The sequence below is a fragment of the Pristis pectinata genome, chromosome 34, assembly GCF_009764475.1.
Source record: "Pristis pectinata isolate sPriPec2 chromosome 34, sPriPec2.1.pri, whole genome shotgun sequence".
Lineage (NCBI taxonomy): Eukaryota > Metazoa > Chordata > Chondrichthyes > Rhinopristiformes > Pristidae > Pristis > Pristis pectinata.
In genome coordinates, this window is record NC_067438.1 from 8,578,958 (window position 1) to 8,599,061 (window position 20,104).

The 20,104-nt window shown below is 44.2% G+C and overlaps 2 protein-coding genes across 6 annotated transcripts in view; one reads left to right on the top strand and one right to left on the bottom strand.

The window, feature by feature from the left end:
• The window catches only part of LOC127585785 (RNA-binding protein 4B-like), a 93,783-nt gene extending 74,598 nt beyond the window's left edge, over positions 1-19,185 (top strand). Inside the window, exon 6 of one of the 3 annotated variants that reach the window (XR_007958599.1) lies at positions 10,959-11,099. Coding sequence is in view for 1 of the 3 variants with exons in the window: in XM_052043480.1 (XP_051899440.1) it covers positions 10,959-11,098 (140 nt within the window). In the remaining 2 variants the exon portion in view is untranslated. Of the gene's footprint in view, positions 1-10,958 lie in introns of all 3 variants that reach the window. The other 2 variants (XR_007958600.1, XM_052043480.1) reach the window with 2 other exon arrangements.
• The window catches only part of LOC127585786 (signaling lymphocytic activation molecule-like), a 47,104-nt gene that overhangs the window by 5,806 nt on the left and 21,194 nt on the right, over positions 1-20,104 (bottom strand). The window contains exons 2-4 of one of the 3 annotated variants that reach the window (XM_052043483.1): positions 7,640-7,900; positions 4,163-4,450; positions 2,142-2,258 (exon numbers count right to left, since the gene is read on the bottom strand). In XM_052043483.1, coding sequence (XP_051899443.1) covers positions 2,142-2,258; positions 4,163-4,450; positions 7,640-7,900 — 666 coding nt within the window. Of the gene's footprint in view, positions 1-2,137; positions 2,259-4,162; positions 4,451-7,570; positions 7,901-20,104 lie in introns of all 3 variants that reach the window. The other 2 variants (XM_052043482.1, XM_052043484.1) reach the window with 2 other exon arrangements.

Below are 20,104 nucleotides of genomic sequence, written 5' to 3' on the forward strand. Positions count from 1 at the left end.
TTGGACAGACAGGGAGAATCGTAAACTCTCATCCTCAGAAAAAAAACTAACCATGGTGGTGATCTGTTCTTCACAGTAGAACAAAGTGGGAGTACTCTTTACAGCTGATACTGCTCAAGGCAACACCTAGGACCAACCTTGGTGAATCAACATTCAAATCATGATGTTGGGCACCCCTGAATTTTCAATCCAAAGGCTTTGTTGATCATCCCCAATCACAAGCTGCATCTCCAGTTTCCACAATACAAAGAAAGCACTGTGCTAATGAATATAGAACTGCCCAAGGCCAGCTTTCCATTCAGACTTCACGAGGGCAATAGTGAATCATCTGTGCCCAAAATAGAGGAAGAACTAAAGCAGCATTGTTGCAGAGAAAGGGCCATACTTTGCAGTGTAGGACAGCACCAAAGTTGGAGAGGAGATCAGTTATAATAGTTCAATTTTGTTAGTGTAGCCAGTGTAGTGGAATGTAGGAGGAAGAGAAGAAATATGAAGGAATTTCTCAAACTGTGGAAAAGAATGATTTAACAGACAGCATGCTGGGCCTTGGATTCGTACAATTCCACCGAAACTACCGTGAGGGAACAGGCCATCAGCTGAGCCCGTCGATCTGTGTTCATCCTTTGGGCAATGACCCCAATGCTTGCCTGCTCCCATTTTCCCTTATCCTCTCCTTCAGTCACCCTGGAAATCAAATCTGGTGAAGCTGCAGAATTACAGATACCGGTGGGGCAGTCAGCATGGGGTGGGAGCAGGAAACCAAGCAAGTTACTCCCATTGTCTTTGCTTCACTCGTAAGCTGGAATTTCACTTTTGCCACACAAACCTCTCTGTTCTGGGTGTCTTACTAGCTCTTCAGACTGTCCAATTCTTAATCATCTTTAATCTCCTTTGAAAAAGAGTCCTTGAATTTCAAATCATGTGGTTTCTTTATTTCCTTATAGCATATACTGAACTAGTGACTGTGTGCTGTACCTCTGTTATCTCAACCTCCTGTCAGTCTGTAGCAACCAATAAATATTTGCGGTTAATAATGAATCCCATGCAGCATAGTTAAAGAGGTTGACTACATTATCTATGATCTAGTTTAAGTGGAATCCAGACTCTCTCTGCTATTCAGTCTGGGCACATTAAACGTCACCTTTCAAACCTTTAAAAGGAGTTTGCATCACATGACCCTTCAGAGCAACAGGCACTGCTCTTCTGCAATGCACCACTGTCAGGAATGAGTTGCCCTGAATCCTTTCAACTCAAATTTTGCCCGTGTGAACTGAGCACCCAATTGTGGTTCAGACTTTGGCCTTGCGTATCCTTAGATCCCATATGAGGTACACTGATGGTTGCTGAACAGTGTGCAGGGAAATCCACACCCCCAGGGGTTGGAGAATACGCAAGGGAAGGCCGTTTCTTTATGTGCTACACAATGAAGAGGAAATTGGGGTCGGCTGCTGTTGATGTGTTGGTGGTGGGGCGATGTTTGAGATCAGTAGCTGGGGGAGAGTTCGTCAGGTCAGGTGATAGATGGGTACCTCCAGTCAGGCAAGAGCAAAGAGCTTGTCCAGCATTGAGGGTTGGAACCATGGGAATAAAGGCAGCGTGGTGCAAGGCCTGCAGAAGGGCTAGAATGTCAATACCTGAAACAGGACCCACCATGTTGGAACTTATACGTAAGTATTGGTTTAGAAGGCAGCTTGGTAGGCACTGCAAAAGCTTTCTTCTGCAATCATGGGCCGTGAATGGTGCCAACTATTCCAAAGTGAATGAAAGTCCCAGGAATAGTGTGGGTTACACGCTACTGCACATACCTGGCATCCTCTCTGGCAGGTCCGAAAAGGAACTGGAACACAAATCACACACTTTGCAAAACACCATGTTTTATAGTTACAGAATTTCATGAAACACACAGTACACGTATTGGAACTTTTGGGCAGTTTTCCCCTCACTTCAAGGACTTGCTTTGAAGTCTTGCTCAGGAGATGGTCTCACTCCACTAGTGTTTACCAAGTGGCAACAAGGATCTGATAGGAGCTAAAGCCAGAGATCCAATTAACAAACACCAATTTGAGTCCAACTATTGTGATGGGGCATTACCTGGGATTACACTGTGTGACTTAATAACAAGAATATTCAAGAGTACCTGCCTTCATTGGGCTTGGATTCTCTCTTCCAGTATATATAGCAAAGAATAGCTGAGATGAAAGCTACCACAGCAGCTGCAGTAATTAAGCCAATGTGGAGTGTTCTCCGTGGACTGTTACCTGAAAAGGGAAGGACATTCAACTGTAATTCTATTAACATGTTAATACACAGGAATATTAAATAAAATTTTGCTTAAAATGGGAAATGCACCTAGACTGGTGAAGCTAAGGTCAAGAGCAGAGCTGGTACAGATTTGCAAGATCATAACTGGCTGAAGCTGTTCCCAGTAGCAGATGGTTCAAGAAACAGGGGATTCAGGGGCAAAGGGTGAAAGTGGGGAGGGGGTGGATGGGGTGCAAGGAGAATGGTTGTGATCTGCAACTCACTGCCTGAAAAGGGTGGTGATACCAGAATGAGTCAGAACTTTCAAGAGGGAAATTGAAATGCCCTAGCGTAAACAAAAATATCAAATCGCTGAGAAAGGAGAGGGGAGAAATGGACTCTCCCGATTATTCTACCAGAATCAATGAGCAAAATGGCCTCCCTCTGCACAGTAAAGTCTTGTCATTGCAGAGAAGATGAAAGCACATAAAAAAAACTGAAAATACCACATCCAGGCCCTGTTCTCAGAAGGAGCCTTTCAGAATAAGAGTCATCTAGTGAATTACTCCTTCACCCTTCTGATGAATTCAAAATAATTGTTAAACCAGCTTAATCGTCAATGCATTTCTTTCTCCCTGAAAGAAAATTGTATTGTTAAATGATCACATAGGTGGCGGCACAAAGTATCGATTAATTCTTACTAAGGTTTCAGGACATCCCTCCATCGCTTCTTTTATTTTTGACTATTTTTCGAATTTACCGTCGTTTACTGAACCTAAAATGTTTCCTTTTGCTGGTAATTAATTTCACATGATTTTGGGGCCAAGTTCAAGGCAAACAAAATTAAACTGTTGAATCTAAAGGGTTAAGCATTGGAAAATGTCGATAGGTTAATTGCAAATATCTTATCCAAGCCCAGACAAAAATAAAGCCACAAATTTGAAAGCAGGAAGTCAGAAAAAGGCAGTTTTAGATAAATGGCTTAACTAGGGGCTCTGTGTGAGCTAGTGTCACTCATCCTCATTACCAGTTCCACAAGTCAGATTGGGGTACTGATAAACCAATGTAACTGACAATTAACTGCTCCCTGAAGCAAAGCCAACAGTGGGAGGGCAATAAATACTGGCTTTATGAAGGAGTTAAAAGATTTACATGTCAGTTATTTCCTGTAAGTAGACTTGTGAGGGTGCATGCATGAAACTGGTAGTTCACAGAATCATTACAGCACAGAAGGACGCCAGTCAACCGACAAGTCTGAGCCACCAATCCCATCCCCTTGCTTTTTCCACACAGCACGAGAAATTATTTTCCCTTTTGAAAATCCTGATCGACTCTGTTTCCACCAACCCTACAAGTTGTCAGTTCCAGATCATAACCATTCCATAAAAACAAGTTCCCTCCCACCGCTTGTGTCTTTCACCCAGTATCTGTAGCCATGGAAACATCTGCTACTGGAAAATCATCAAGGACGTTAGGACTTGCTGGCATTTTGCCCTCTCCCTAACCCAGTGATACAAAATAAGTGCGCTCCCCACCATCCTTTGAGCTTCTTTTGTGTCCCAATTATACATCAGAGGATTTGTGACAGTCTGTTTAATAATACATGCACCAATGGTGCAATCAAGTGGAATCGAGATGACCTCAACCATAAATCACAGTTCTAGAGTGGTATCAGAAGTGTTGAACTTGAGTGATTCCCACACATTGTAGCCAAGCTCTGACTGACCCATGGATGGGCCAAAATGTATTGGTCAGCAAAGTAAATACTGGAGGTTTATACTCAGACTGCACGTTCCTGAAAAGCACTGATCTGTCTAAGACCTGACCTGATCCCTTTGAAAGGATGCTGAGATTAGGATAGGAAGAAATAGCTCTCACTATTTCAGAAAAGTGTGTGGGGTTGAAAAGGTAAAGCACCAACCTTCAGAGGATCGACACATGTTTGTGAGGTCCATGCTCCAAGTTGCCTCACTGACAGGATTTCTCACTGTGCAGTTGTACACTGTGTTGTCATTCAACTTTAAGGACAGTGCCAGAGTCATCCCTCCGTCAGTCAATACGTGTGACTCATCGGCCGTGACCTCGCCATCTCCTGTCCACCAAGTGTAGACTGGTTCAGTGCCACGCTCCAGTGAACAGTGCAAGCTAATATTACACATCTCATCTGAGATGACTTTGCTGATATTTATTACTGGTGTTGAAACACGCTCTGTTTAAAAGAAAAGCACAAATAAAGATCCTGGTCTTATCAACAAGTAGGTATTAGTCATGAGTTTCTCACAAGAACTTCAGAAATTGGAGTAAGAGGAGCTGCCATTCATCAATCTCATGGCTGAGCTTCTACCCGAACACCATCTTCTGCACTATCCTCAATTCCTTTAATATACAAAAATCTATCCACCTCAGTACTGATTGACCTCAATGACTGTAGCTCCCCAGCCTTCCAGGGTAGAGCATTCCAAATATTCATCACCGTCAGTGAAACGTCTTCCCATTTCAGTCCTAAATGGCCCACCCCTTACTCTGAGACTGAGGCCCCTAGTTCTAGCCTCCTCGGCCAGGGGAGATATCCAAGCGTACATCCTAATAAGGCCAGTAGGATTTTTTTCTGAAGTTTCAACAAAATTCTCTCTCGTTCTACTATAAGGAATACAGGTGTAGTCCACTCAGTCTCTTGTATGGGAATCTCACCCATCCGAGGAACCAGACTGATGAAACTTTTTTGGAACTCCCTTGATGACGTATGCCACTTTTTAGGTAAGGAGACCAAAGTGGAACTTGTGTGAACAGCTTTGTGAGTACTAGGAAGATTTCTTACCTATACTATCTATGTTCCACTTGGACTCACAGAAAACAAGCTCAGTAGACCAGCGCCTTTGCTTTCTGTCCTTCACTTTCACCTCTGTTTTGCACTGTACAATTCCCCTTGCAAATGGTAAGGAGGAGAGTTTAATGCTGCTGACTTACCGTCTCACCAGTGAGCATTGTGGTGTCTGGGTCAAAAGGATGAGTACACAGCTGGCAGCAAGAATTCACTTTAAAGAGATCATCTACACTGTGGGGTCAAAATCTTGGAACCCAACAGCATTCCAAAGATACTGTAACCTCATGGACACTTGTGCATGAATGTTGAGGGGTGGTGCCCACCAACACTTTTCAGGGGCAACCCTGGAAAGATGATAGATGGTAGCCTTGCCATTATTTTAAAAATACTTTAGTAGGACAAACTTAGGCTGAGGGGAGACCTGTCAGAAGTTTATAAGATTATAAGAGGCATTGATAGAGCAGACAGCAGTATGTTTTTCCCAGGGTCGAAATGTCTACAGTTAGGGTGAGAGGGGGAAAGTTCAAAGGAGACGTGGGGGGGAAGAGTATTTTTTACACACAGAGAGTGGTGGGTGCCTGGAATATGCTGCCAGGTGTGGTGGTGGAGGCAGATACGATAGAGGCATTAAAGAGGCTCTTAAAGAGGCACATGAATGTGCTGAGAGTGGAGGGATATGGACATTGTATAGGCAGAAGGGATCAGTTCAGTTAGTTATTTAATTACTAATTTAGTTAGTTCAGCACAACATCGTGGGCTGAAGGGCCTGTTCCTGTGCTGCACTGTTCTATGTTTAAATATCAATGTGCCTCATTTTCTTATATAAAATCCACCTTTTATGTTCACACCTTCTGTTTGCGCTTTTGAACCTCCAGGTTCAAAAGTTGTACTGAATATTTCTGGTGCTGAACGCTGGGTATCACTAAATATTACCTGTGGTTCCATTCTTTCTGTTAATTACTGAACATGAATTCTCCCTTCAGTAAGTACCTTCATAAACTTTGGAAGGTGAATTTTTGCTGGGTTGCCAGTGATCCTTAGACTTTGTAACAAAGAAGAATTAAATGAAAAAATATTTTAAATGTTATGGTTCAAGAATAAATCTGGAAAGCTAGTTGGAAGTGTTGAATTGTGCATGGATATTGGAGATGGGTAATGAGGGGATGGGAAAATCACACCAACTTTTCAAGTGCCTTGTGAGAAAATTGAGGTGTAATGAGCAGCCATCCGCACCCATTGAGGCGTCAGTGACAGAGGTTAGATTAGTCAGGGGACTCTTGTCCGCGATACTTTTATCGGGGCAAAAGTATATTCCACACAGCAGGACTCGAGGAAATCTACTGCTTGATGCATGAAGTGATGGGACAAATGGTCCAAGTCCCAGTGCTCTCCAGTTTTCTGTTGTCATTTAAAAGGGGGAATAGTTGGGAACAAATGGCTTCTGTTGTATAATCCCATTCAACATGGCAAACACACCCCAAGGCACCTCACAGGAGCATGAAAAAATCGGTGCCTTGCTATTTAAGCCGATACTTGGACAGATGACCAAACGCTTGATCTATGAGGTCAGTTTTAAGCTGTTTTAAAAGGAGAAAAAAAAGAGGCGGAGAGGTTCAAGGAGAGAATAAGCGCCTTGCCAGCTGGAACAAATAAATTTGCACGGATGGGACTTGGTGCAGTGTGGGAATGAGCTGTCGTTCTCAGTAATTTCAATTTTACAGAAAAACAGTGGAGCGAAGCAAACAGGAGAATTCTGGAACAGTGAAGTGTCGGTGGATGAGGATTTCAGCAGATCAGCTGAGACGGGTAGAGTTGAAAATGTTAGGGAAATGGTAGTAGGTAATGGTACAGGTACAAGGCTAAAAACTCTACTCAGGCACATGGCACCAAAAGTTCTGTTTTGTTTCGCTTGTGTTTAAAATATTCAGGGGTTGGAAACCCAATTGGAAAATATGGTTCATTTCCAACAAGTGCAGTGTTTTTCTGTTCTGTGTGCTGTGATCTGTAAAACTAATGGTCTCTGTCTGTCTTCCAGTGCTCTCCATGAGCTGCTTCATGTTCACAGCCTCTCACAGGTCCACTCTCCTACAGCACTCTTAAGTGGCATGTGTGGTGTGATGATCACTAAATTATTTTGCAATAATAGTGCGAAATCCTTCCAGTGTGTTTACAAAAAACGAATCGTCCAGATTTCACTTTGTGCAACTAAGACCAGATAACAAGAAATCTTGGAATTAGCCAGGAAGGTTTACCGTCATTGACCCTATCACATAAAAGTCAGACGGCCCAGTGTTCCCGCTCTTAAAGGAACCGTCCCAATTTTCTGCCATCGATATTTAAACAGAAAATACCAAGGGCTGTTTCCTTAACAGGAGCTCCAACTTGTGCAATATTTCAGGATTCACTCTGCCTGTGCAAGCTCGGACTACAAACCTCTCCCCTTTCATCTTTAACTACTTAAAATGTTAGATCCGAGAATGTATTTTAAAATTAAAATAAGATTACCATAAATTTGCAGTTCCATCACTTCTTCATGGACACCCTGATCTGTCCTTGCGTTTATTTCATACAGACCTTGATCACTGTCCTGTAGGTTCTGTATTTCCAGGCTGTAGTCCTTCAGGTTTAACCTGATGCTCTCTCTGTTATATTTTGTTGGATTGTTTTGAGTTTTCAAACATAATTGAACCTTTTTTTGTTTAGATGGATCTCTGTAGTCCCAAGTAATGATCGAAATATTTTCTCCTGACATATTTCCCGGTAAAGTGATTGACTGTCCCAGTGCCCCATACACCACACGACGAGTGGCTGGAGTCCCAGCGGTCAGTCCCAGAACTGAAACAGAAGGACAAGTCATTAGTTCTGGTGTGTTGATGTCCATAGTTTCACAGCATGGCAACTTCAGCAGTGTGCCAAACCTGATAGACAAGGGAAGTAGGCACATGAGAACACCACCACCTGTAGAGGGGATGAATTATCTTGGCAGGCTATTGATTCAAGTTTTGCCCATTCCACATTATGGCAGGGAGCCAAAGTTTACTCCACACTAATGTCTGGGTAGTAAGCTGAAAATCCCTCCCTCCTCCCCCCGCCCCCCACCGTCCCTTTCTGGCCTTCGCTGTTTGGTGACAACACTTGCCAATCTGAGGAGTGGAGCTCAGGGAAGTCAGGTTCCTTGCTTTGGGAATATCTCTCAGTTTGTTTGAGAGTCATCAAATCAACAAAGGAAATGGGAGAAGGAATAGGAGCAGAAGTAAGCCATTGTGCCCGCTTCTCCAATCAGTAAGGCTGATTTTTTTTAAACTCAATGCCATTTCCCTTTACTAACCCCGTATCTCTCACCAGTTTGTCATCTCTTGTGTCAGTTTCCTGTCAAGTGCCAGAGATAAAGATGCAAGCTAGGTGGTTGTTGAAGGCACACCTAACAGCTTAGGAATAGCTTCTTCCCCTCCACCATCAGACTTCTGAACAGTCCATGAACCCATCAACACTATTTCGTTATTCCTTTTTTTTGTATCATTTATTTTGTAAATTATAGTAATTTTTATGTCTTGCACTGTACTGCTGCTGCAAAACAACTAATTCCATGACATATATCAGTGATAATAAACCTGACTCTAATTCTGATTGACATGATATTTAATGATCGGGGTGGAAGTCAATTGAAACAAGAAAGTGCATTTCTGATAGAAAAGCCCCGCTCCACACAAGGCTGTGAATACGCAGTGCAGTTTCATCAGAGACACAAGAAACTACAGACGTTGGCATGCGGAGCAACAAATAATCTGCTGGAGGAACTCAGTGGGTCAAGCAATATTTATGGGGGAAAGAGCTGTCAACATTTCAGGTTGAAGCCCTGCATTGTTCCCTTCAGCACCCCACCCTCCCCCCACCCCGCCCAGAGATGCTGCTCAACACGCTGAATTCATCCCTGCTCCTTTATCACTGCTTCCTCCAAATCCTGGAACTCCCTCCCCAACAGCACCATGGGAGCACCTTCACCAGAAAGACTGCAGCGGTTCAAGAAGGCAGCTCACCCCCACCTTCTCAAGGGCAATTTGAGATGAGCAGTAAATACTGACCTTGCCAGCAAAGTGCAGATACAAAAAAAGAATAATAAGATAACAAATTGGTGTTGGTTTATTATTGTCACTTGTACCAAGGTACAGTGAAAAACTTGTCTTGCATACCGATCGTACAGGTCAATTCATTACACAGTGCAGTTACATTGAGTTAGTACAGAGTGTATTGATGTAGTACAGGTAAAAACAATAACAGTAAAGTGTCACAGCTACAGAGAAAGTGCAGTGCAATAAGGTGCAAGGTCACAACAAGATAGATCGTGAGGTCAGAGTTCATCTTATATCGTTCAATAGTCTTATCACAGTGGGGTAGAAACTGTCCTTAAGTCTGGTGGTACGTGCCCTCAGGCTTCTGTATCTTCTACCCGATGGAAGAGGAGAGAAGAGAGAATGACCCGGGTGGGTGGGGTCTTTGATTATGCTGGCTGCTTCACCGAGACAGCGAGAGGTAAGGAGTCCAAGGAGGGGAGGCTGGTGTCTGTGATGCGCTGGGCTGTGTCCACAACTCTCTGCAGTTTCTTGCGGTCCTGGGCAGAGCAGTTACCGTACCAAGCCATGATACATCCAGATAGAATGCTATCTATGGTGCGTCAATAGAAGTTGGTGAGAGTCTAAGGGGACAAACTGAATTTCTTTAGCATCCTGAGGAAGTAGAGGTGCTGGTGGCATCTATGTGATTTGACCAGGACAGGCTGTTGGTGATGTTTCCCAAAAGCATTGTTTTTGTTGCAAGAGTCTGATTAAGTTTTCATGGTTAAAACTTTCAGAGGGTGGAGGAGGAAAATAGTGGTGAAGGATCAACTCTCATAAACAACTATAAATATCTAATATAAAAATAGAAACTTGCAGAAATAAGCAATCCAGAAAACTGTGGATGGAGAAACAGAGCTACTGTCATCCAGCACGGAAACAGGCCATTCTGCCCACCATGCTCACTCCGACCATGAAGAACCTACCCCTCTATATCAATGCCATTTACCAGCACTTGGTCTGTAGCCTTATATGCCTTGGTGATTCAAATGCTCGTGCAAGTGTTTTTTTTAAATGCTGTGAGAGTCTGTCTCTGCCGCCTTTTCAGGAAGTACATTCCAGTTGGATGATTTTTCATCAGAACTGTTTGTGAAGTAGTAACTCCACTTCAAATTCCCAGCAATATTTGGCTTTTGCCTGAATATGGTTAGTCTTCTTTGAATTGATTCAGACACGTGTACATCACACTAACATCTGTGGAAAGCTGCTTTCTATTCATTCGTGGTCTACGGGCATCTCTTGGATGAACTTGTATTTCCCAGCCCCTTTGGCTTTTGTAATGAGCCATTTATTTTTCCAGATTGGGAGGTGATGAATATACCTGGGCGTTTGATGGTCAGTGGGCTAAATGGCCTAATTCCGTACTGCATGACTCATGAGGAGGAATTGTTGTGATGGTTCCTTTAGTCAATGAGTAAGCATGACCAATGCAGGGAATACCTCCAGGATTGGTTCCTCAAGCTCAGCAGGGAGAAGGAAAATGAGTGTGCAGTCAGCTCTGCCTCTGAGACCACATGAAGCAAGTGTTTGTCATCTACATTGAGCAAATCTATACTTACTCAATACCACAAAATGTTTGCAATACTATTTGACTGTTCTCAACCTGAAACATTAACTGTCTCTTTCTACAGATGCTGCCCAACTTGCTGAGTGTTTCCAGCATTTTCTGACAACTTTTCCAGCTGCAGTTTCCCGATTTTCATTTGTGACTGCCTCTGCTGATCTTAACAACGTCAGATTTGTGGGAGTGACGATATTTTTTATTGTGGTCTCTCACACAGGAAACAATGAGCACTTGGCCCAGCTGGTGACCGATTTGGGAAGTGTACCTGACAACGCCCACTTCCTTCAAAGAGCGGTCCAGAGAAGGCCAGAGAAAGGTGAGTGTACATGGGTGCAGCTACCACAAACACAGAAGTAACTGAAGTAGGTCCAAAATTACACAGAAGGTATTCAACAATTAAAGCAGATATTCACTGCAACTCAAGATATCAGACAAAAGCATCAGGATAGTTGATGTGAATATCAAAAAATCTGCAGATGCAGGAAAACTGAAATAAAAACAAAATGCTAAAAGAGTTCAGCAAGTCAGGCAGTATCCGTGGAAAAGAAAAATTAACTTTTCAGATCCTGGAACTCCGAAAGAGAGAAACTGATTAGTCCAGGCAGCAGAGGTGGTGGGGGAAGGCAATAGATGAAATAAAGGGATTTCTCTGACAGGGTACAACTGGATGACTTAATGTGGGAGTTAAAATCAGATTAAGGTTTATTGTCTGTATAAACTGTTGCTAATTTGCACGGTTATTTATTGTTGCATAGTCTGGCATACTGCAATTAGCATAGAAAAAAACTGCAGGAAAAAAATGGTCAGTTCTCATACAAACAGAAAGAACGAGTTATCTAAAATTGGAGAATTTGATACCAAGTCCTGCAGGCTGCAATGTACCCAGAGGAAAGATGAGGTGTTGTTCCTCAAGCTTATGTTGGGCCTCATTACAGCAAAAGAGGCCACGGACGGAAAGGTCACAGTGGGGGTCCAATGGGGAATTAAAGTGGCAGGCAGTTGGAAACTCTGGGTCATTCCTGCACAAAGCAATCACCTGATCTGTTTTTGGTTTCTCCAATGTAGATGAGGCCACATTGTGCCCTCAGAAATAGGTATAATAGATTGGAAGTGCAAGGGAAATCGCTGCTTTATCAGGAAAAGACTCTCTGGGTCCCTGGATAGTGGAGGGAAAGAAGTGCAAGGACAGGTGTTGCTTCTCCTCCTACTGCATGTGTCACACGACGGGGTTGTAGGCGGGGACGGATGAACGGACCAGGGAGTTGCAAAGGGAACTTGCTGGTGTTTTGGTCTAATGGCTTGGTGGTTATGTTACTGGACTAGTAACACAGAGGCCTGGACTGAAGGTTGCTTCAAATGCAACAGCTAAATTCAGTTCATTAGATAAGTCAAGACGGAAAAGCTAGCATCAGAAAAGGTCAGAGTCATACAATCAGATCCAGACTCTTTAATCCACCAAGTCCACACCGACCATCAAGCACCCATCTACACCAATCCTATACTAATTTTATTTTCTTCTCCCCACATTCCCATCAACTCCCCCCAGATTCACACCCGTACACTAGGGACAATATACAGTGGGCAACTAACCCACCAAACTGCACATCTTTGGGATGTGGGAAGAGTACCCAGGGGAACATGCAAACTCCACACAGACAGCACCGGAGGTCAGGATTGAACCCAGGTTGCTGGAGCGCTCCCATTTGTGCCACTAGCTGTGCCACTGGTGATCAAGAAACTGCCAGATTGTAATAACTTCCAGGTGTTTATGAAGGCAGTAAATCTGCCATCCTTGCCCACACCTGATACAACACAAAAGATTCTGAAAAGGCCCTTGTAAACCACTCACTTCAAGGGCAATTAGCCTGGCCAGGGTTTTCCCACGTCCTATGAATGAATATAGAAAAATAGCCCTGCAATGCCTTGATCACTAAACCTCTTTCTTCAGTTAAAAAAACATCCAGGTAAATATGATTCTTTAGCCTTGTTTGAATCATTGGTTGTGGAGGGGAGACTGTTTTCCAGGATAACGGAGACACAAGAGACTGCAGATGCTGGAATCTGGAGCAACACACAATCTGCTGGAGGAACTCAGCGGGTCAAGAAGCATCTGTAGGAGGAAAGGAACTGTCACCGTTTCAGGTCGAAACCTTGATGCAAGTTGATAAAGTTCTCGATCCACCCTTGCAGTAATTGTTCATCACTTCCTGACATAGTATTATTTTGACAGTAATCTGGTCCTAGTCCCTATTTTCCAAGAATACATAGTGGAGGAACAAGATATTTTACTGCCTTATTTTATTTTATTCAAGTTCCCACATCATTCTCATAGGTCATTTCTACACCTCCCCCAGAGCCCCACATCCATACTATTGTGAGGCGGATTCTCCCAAGACAGCTTTACTCTCATCAAAGTCGGCACTGTGGCTGGGAAGCTGAAGCTGGTTCACTGGACTGGTGCCGGAACGGCTGCCATGGAACGCTGAACTTTCTGTAGAGACTGTTACAGCCATCGTCACTCTCCCCTATTCTTCTCAAAGTCCTCAACACCACGCACACCTATCAATCCTGGGAGCATGACATGAAATGGCACACTAGCTCGGGACTTTCTGTATCCCAGCGGAGTAGGTTTTCATATCCTTTTTTGCAAGACTAAATATCCTGTTCCTCTGCTGCGAATCCCTGGAAAATACAGATTGGGGACCAGATTCCCATTAAAGTTTTGTGTTACTCTCTGCTGGATCAGGGATCCCAGAAGCTTCAGAGTCAATTATATTCACTGGACTTGCTGCAGGACAAAATAAATCAGCCTTAGAACAGAACAGTACAGCACAAGAACAGGCCCTTCAGCCCATGATGTGGTGAAGGCGGCTTTTGGCACACTGGCCTTCATGGTAGTGTAGCAGTTAGCATAATGCTTTACAGCGCCAGTGACCCGGGTTCAATTCCGGCCACTGTCTGTAAGGAGTTTGTACGTTCTCCCTGTGTCTGCGTGGGTTTCCTCCGGGTGCTCCGGTTTCCTCCCGCATTCCAAAGACATACGGGTTAGGAAGTCGTGGGCATGCTATGTTGGCGCCGGAAGCGTGGCGACACTTGCAGGCTGCCCCCAGAACACTACGCAAAAAGATGTATTTCACTGTGTGTTTCAATGTACATGTGACTAATAAAGTAAATCTTATAAGTCAAGGCATTGAGTTTAAAAGTTGGGAGGTCATGGTGCAGTTGTACAGGAGGCTGGTGAGGCCATATTTGGAGTGTTGTCTTCAGTTTTGGTTGCCTGCTATAGGAAAGATGTTATTAAACTGGAAAGAGCACAGAAAAGATTTACAAGGATGTTGCCAGGATTTGAGGGATTAAATTATAGGGAGACGTTGGACAGGCTAGCGCTTTATTCCTTGAAGTGTAGGAGACTGTGAGGTGATCTTAGAGAGGCGTATAAAATGATGAGGGGCATAGGTAGGGTAAATGCACTGACTTCCCCCCCCCCCCCCCACAGAGTTGGGGAAGCAAGAACTAGAGAGCATAGGTTTGAGGCGAGAGGGGAAAGACTTAATAGGAACTTGAGGGGCAACATTTTTTTTACACATGATATGGGTGATATCCATGTGGAATGAGATGCCAGAGGAAGTGGTTGAGGCAGGTACAATAACTTTTAAAAGAGTTAGACAGGTACATGGATTGGAAAGGTTTAGAGGCCAAATGGCTTGGATGGGGCATCTTGGCTGGCATGGACTAGATAGGCCAAAAAGCCTGTTTCCGTGCTGTATGACTATGACCCTATGTCTGCAACACACACAATGCCAAATTAAACTGAATACCTTCTGCCTGCACATGGTCCATATCCCTCCATTCCCTGCATAGTCATGTGTCTATCTAAAAGTCACCCAACTGCCATGACCGTATCCGTCTTCAAATCGTACAGCATAGAAACAGTCCAATGAGTCTGTGGTGACCATCAATTAGCTATTTATACTAATCCTAATTTATTCTCTCCACAATCCCATCACCTCTCCCCCTCCCCCCGATTCTCACATTCACCTGCACACTTGGGGCAATTTACAGCGGCTAATTGACCTACTGGCCTGCCCGTCTTTGGGATGAGGGAGCACGAGGAGGAAAACAATGTGGTGCAATCTCCATACACACAAGACCCAAGGTCAGGATCGAACCCGGGTCTCTGGAGCTGTGAGGCAGCAGATCTAATCTGCTGTGCCACAAACAGGGCCAGAGCATGAACCTTCAGGATTGGCCAATAGTCATGAATGCAGGGGGCCACCAGGGTGTCAACAGCCTGGAAGGCACAACAGATTGCAGGAGCTGGAATCTGGAGCAACAACCAAGATGCTAGAGGAATAGCCTAGGTCATGTTTCAACCCCTGGGGGCCTCAGACACAATTAGTGCTAGTCTCCAGATGCCTTTTCTATATCAAAACCTGCTCTGTGTTTAATCTGCTTCCAAAGCAGGAAGAGCTTGATGTTAATTACTTCATCTTTCCTGCTTTCTTTTAATTGAGGAGTCTCGTGTGAAGTTAGTTGGCAGATATTTTGAAATGTCTGTCATTATATCTACCGCAATTAAAATCAGAACTTTACAGGGAGCCATGAGCAAAGCACAAATATGCACTGCCTTGATAAATTTTGCATCCATCACTAATTATAAATCGTAGGATCTCAGAAGCCAATGACACAAAGGGAGGCCATTCAGCCCATCATGTCCCTGCAGACAAATGGATCTTAGGTTGACCCCACTTCCCAGCTCTTTGTTGGTAGCCCTGTAGGTTATAGCCCTTCGGACACTCCTCCATAAGTGGAAAGGGTTTCTGCTCCCCTGCCTTTTCCAGATGCTGTAACTCATTGGGTTAAATAATCCTGTTCTGGCAGGATGAGTTGAGCCAGTATACTTATTAGCCATGATCTAACTAAACAATAGAACAGGTTTGAGCGGCTGAATAGACTGCTTGTGCAACGTAGACTGCTTGGGCAACAGTGTTCACAATGATTTTCGCAATTTCTATCTTTGCATCTCGATTGCAATCCCAAATCTTTTACACCGATTCAGGAGTCAAGTTGCCATGAGCCACAATGGTTTGATTCAATCTCAAGTTAAAGTTGCCCATACAGCAGTCACCAAACACCCCCATACTCCTCTCATCACATTCAAAGCCTGTCCAAACATCCACTACAAATTGCAAATTCAACTGTTTTTGAGAATTGGAAATGTTGGGAGTTTTCTACTGTGCACCTCTTCCCTTACAAATGGGAAGGCATCTAGTTAAAAATTAACCAGTGAAACAGAAGCAAACAGAGAAGAACTTCTCACTGGGTGTCTGAGACTTCCCAAAGTTATAGATGCCGAAGCACAGGTTCAGGGGGATTAGTGTCATCCATGCATCAGCGTCTACAACATCTTCAAAAGGTTGATGAACCCCAAGATTTCTCAGGGATATAACCATAGACTAGCTTTAGACAGCCATTGATCCTGGGAGCTGACGTCAAGCTATTTAGGGTTGGAAGTAGATTTGTTGTCATTGTGCAGACCGTCAATAATCAACTGGGTGTTCACCTCCAGTTTACTGGGGCACGGTCAGAAGCAGTGTATTCCAAAGGGCCTGCAAGCAGCAAGTAATCTGAAGATCCATTGCAATCTGGAGACGTGTGTGTGTGCGCGTGTGTCCACGTGTGGAGTAAAGACTGGGGGCCCTGGTGCTAGAGAAATTATCCATCTATTTCAAGTGGACTGAATATGCATCTTAGACTTCCTCAGCCAGCAGAAAGCCTTTGACAAAATATCACACACATATACAATGGATATACTTTACAAAATGGGTTTTGGGGATGGACTGCTCAACACAATCATCTGCGGCTCAGTGCTAATCAAAATGGGTGGGAAACAGAAAGCTTCCCTATCAAATCTAGAGTTGAGCATGGCTGTCACGTGCCTCCTTTGTGCACTGCATGGACCCTTTTGCTGAGTTCATCAGGAAGGACAGGGAGGTAAGAGGGGTGATAATGCACAAGGCAATGAGAACACTCACATCTAAACCTCCCCGTACATGGACGAAGTCACCGTCTTCTGTTCAGACCCTGGTGGGTGTACAGATTGATCAGCATCTGAGATCAGTTTGAGCTGATCACAGGGGCCAGAGCCAATCACAGCAAGAGTGAGGCCATGTTCTTCAGCAACTGGCCCGACCGATCCTCCGTTCCCTTCACAGACAGGTCTGATTACCTGAAGGTGAAGAGAATCTGTTTCAGAAGCGTTGGGGCGTGCACCACGGTCTACACAGAGCACATAGATGAGACAAAGAAAAATCTGCTGTACTGGCCAGTGCCCAGGGTCAATCGCAGAAAGGAACCTGGTCATCAGATGTGATCTCAGTGTTGCTGTACCTGGCACAGGTGTGGTCCATACCCCACTGGTGCTCTGTAGCAGTCAACCAAGGCCTGTTTCACTTCATCTGGAGCAAGTTTGCAGAAACTTGATATACAAGCCTCCAAATAAAGAAGGGAAATGTGGCCCTCATTCCAATGGCTACCTTTGTGTGTGATTGCATCAAGTTATTGCAGGCACCAGGTGTCACTATGTGCTGAGTTTCTATGTGTTCCTCGTGTTGCAATGCATGGTCTGGCCACAAGGCCTTGGAACTCTCAGCTGAAGCACAAGGTACCTCCTGTCCCTTGTAGAACATTTTGTCCAGAGCACCCTTCACCACGTCAATCAGACTGTGGTCTTCCCCAGCCCTACTCTGCAGGACATGGAGACACCTCACGGGGTGATTCCCCGAGCTAAGAGTCAGAGTGGAGACACAGGAGACTGTGGATGTTGGAATCTGGAACGAAGAAGAACACACTGCTGGGGAAACTCAGCAAGTCATGCAGCATCTGTGGAGGGAAATGGACAGTCAATGTTTTGGGCCAAGAGTCTACATCTGGACTCTCCATTTCCCTCCACTGATGCTGCCTGACTCAGAGTTCTTCCATCAGTTTTTTGACTGTCAAAGAGATTTGATATCAAAGCTTTTAACAAGCACCAAGACCTTGCTTGGTTGGTAGTGAGAAGGGCCCTCCCCATCAGATCTGTCATGTGTGGTTGGAATACTGGCCACACTGAAACAGCCACACTGGAAAGGAGACGGTAGCCCATCTCCTTAGCAAACGTCCCTTTGCCAGTAAGATCTGCAATGAGATGCAGAAGTAATGTTTGGAGGCTTGTCCCGAACAGCTGCTAAGCAGAGAACTCTGTATGAGCCGCTCCTGGCGTCTCACACTGCAAAGAATTTCAACCACCGCTAGAGAACCATCAACGCAGTGAGAAACACCCGCTGCTTGGCCCGAGATTCACTGGTGTTCCACTGCAAAGACTGAGAACTGCAAACTAGCACACTACAAGGTCAGGAGCACGTGTTGAGTGATATGCTGAAACTGACTGCAGTCGCTGCATGGGCTCATTGGGGATGGTTTCATTCCCTTTCACCACTGCATTAGAACTTCAAGGATGACTTGCTTAAAAATCAAATGAATGTTAACTGACAGTGTGCTGATAAGAACATGACTTGTTGTGAAAACATTGACTGGAACATTCTACACTCTATTTGTTGACATTTTGTGAATAAAGCATATTTTGAAATATACAAAGGATCTGAACACCAGCTACTGGATGCTCAAAGCTATGGTTTGGGCTGAATTCCTCCCCTCCCAGCACTGCATGCGGGATCCAAGTGTGTTCTCCCTAGTCTCCCAATAAAGTTCACCATAATTTCTCTGCTCTCCTCTCATATCGAATCCCAGAACTTTATTTACTTATTGTTTTGACTGGACTCAACCATTTTGCTATTTTTGGTCATTTGAGTCACTAGAGCCCAGATCCCCCACTACTTCCTTACTTGGACATGATTTTTTTGCAGGGAATATGGCCTCTGAAACTTTGCATCAAATCAAAACATACTCCTGCTTATTGAAGGCCATTTCATAACTACTTGCATGTTCTGCTGAGGACGTGTAGGATTAATAAACTATAACTGTATTCATATCTTAAGACAGATGAGAATTATGGCTGCTCGAAATACTGATTTAAAAAGTGTCCTTCAGGTCAGAACAGCCACACCACTGCTTTCCTGGGCTGTGTGCTGTGTGGTAATTGCTGTCTGGAACTTAATTGGATTTCCATTATGTTTGACTATGAAGATGATGGTCAGTCTTAACGGGAAATGGGAAGGCTGTCTCAAACAATGAAGATGATACCTGCCTTTGTCTCACCCGATTGCAAAACGATTAGCTGAACCTGGGGTGTGAGGCTGCTCTTCGTCCATCTGCAGTAGCTCTTTGTCCGTTTCCTGCTCGACCAAGAACTCTGGCGCCTGACTCATTGTGCGTGACAATGTTTGTATAAATTACTGTCTGCCTCCTCTGTACCTCGGGGAACCCCACCGCGGACTCTGCCTGAGAGTCAGGCGGTTTCTCCCTAGCGATATATTGCTAAATAAACACATTTGAATTAATCTGTGGCACTGTGTGATTTACAGCAGATGGAAGTGGGACTTCAAAATCGGGTTAACATTGCAATTTGCTTGATGTCTTCCTGAGGTTGCCTCAGTCCTGAGTAGTACCCACACATCTCAACACTCTCCACCATCCATTCTGGTGATATTCACTAATTTTGAAATTGCTTTTGAAAAGCTCTTGATTGCAGTGAGTCCAGGACTCTTAGGAATGCACAGTAAAAAGGTGAACAAAAGGGCACTTCTCATCTGTCTCCGGCTATTAACGAGAGATTATTACCCTGCTTGAGCAATCCCAAATCAGTAACCAGGTGACCCCTTCAATAAAATAAGCATACAATGAAGAAACTGCCATATCAGATCACAGAGCAAACACCATAACATCTGTTCCATTGTTTACATTTAACTTCATTGTGGGCAGCTGCATTGTACAGCAGATGCTCAGGGGAAAAAAAAGTATCCGGGGCTGTACAATTGGACTCAGATACAGTGCAAACAAGAGCACGTCAGAGGCTGCATATCCTGCATTAACAACTGAAAATGTTGAAAACACTCAGCAGTGCCTCTGCGAGGGGAAACAAAGAGTTCACGTTTCAGCTCCAAGGCTCTTTGACAGAGAAGATATGAATTCTTTCTTTCCATAGATGCTGCCTGACTTGTTTACAGCATATTCAGCAAGTTTTGTAATGTCTTCCTGAAGTTTTCTCAGTCCTGAGTGGGAACCATACACACTTCGTCTATCCACCGCCCCCTCTCTGCTTATTTCAGGTTTATTGCTGGGTGCCCTTTGGTGAGTGACTTACTCTGCAATACCCCAAGGTTTTTCCACCATCAACAAGGCACAAGTCAGGAATGAGATAGAATA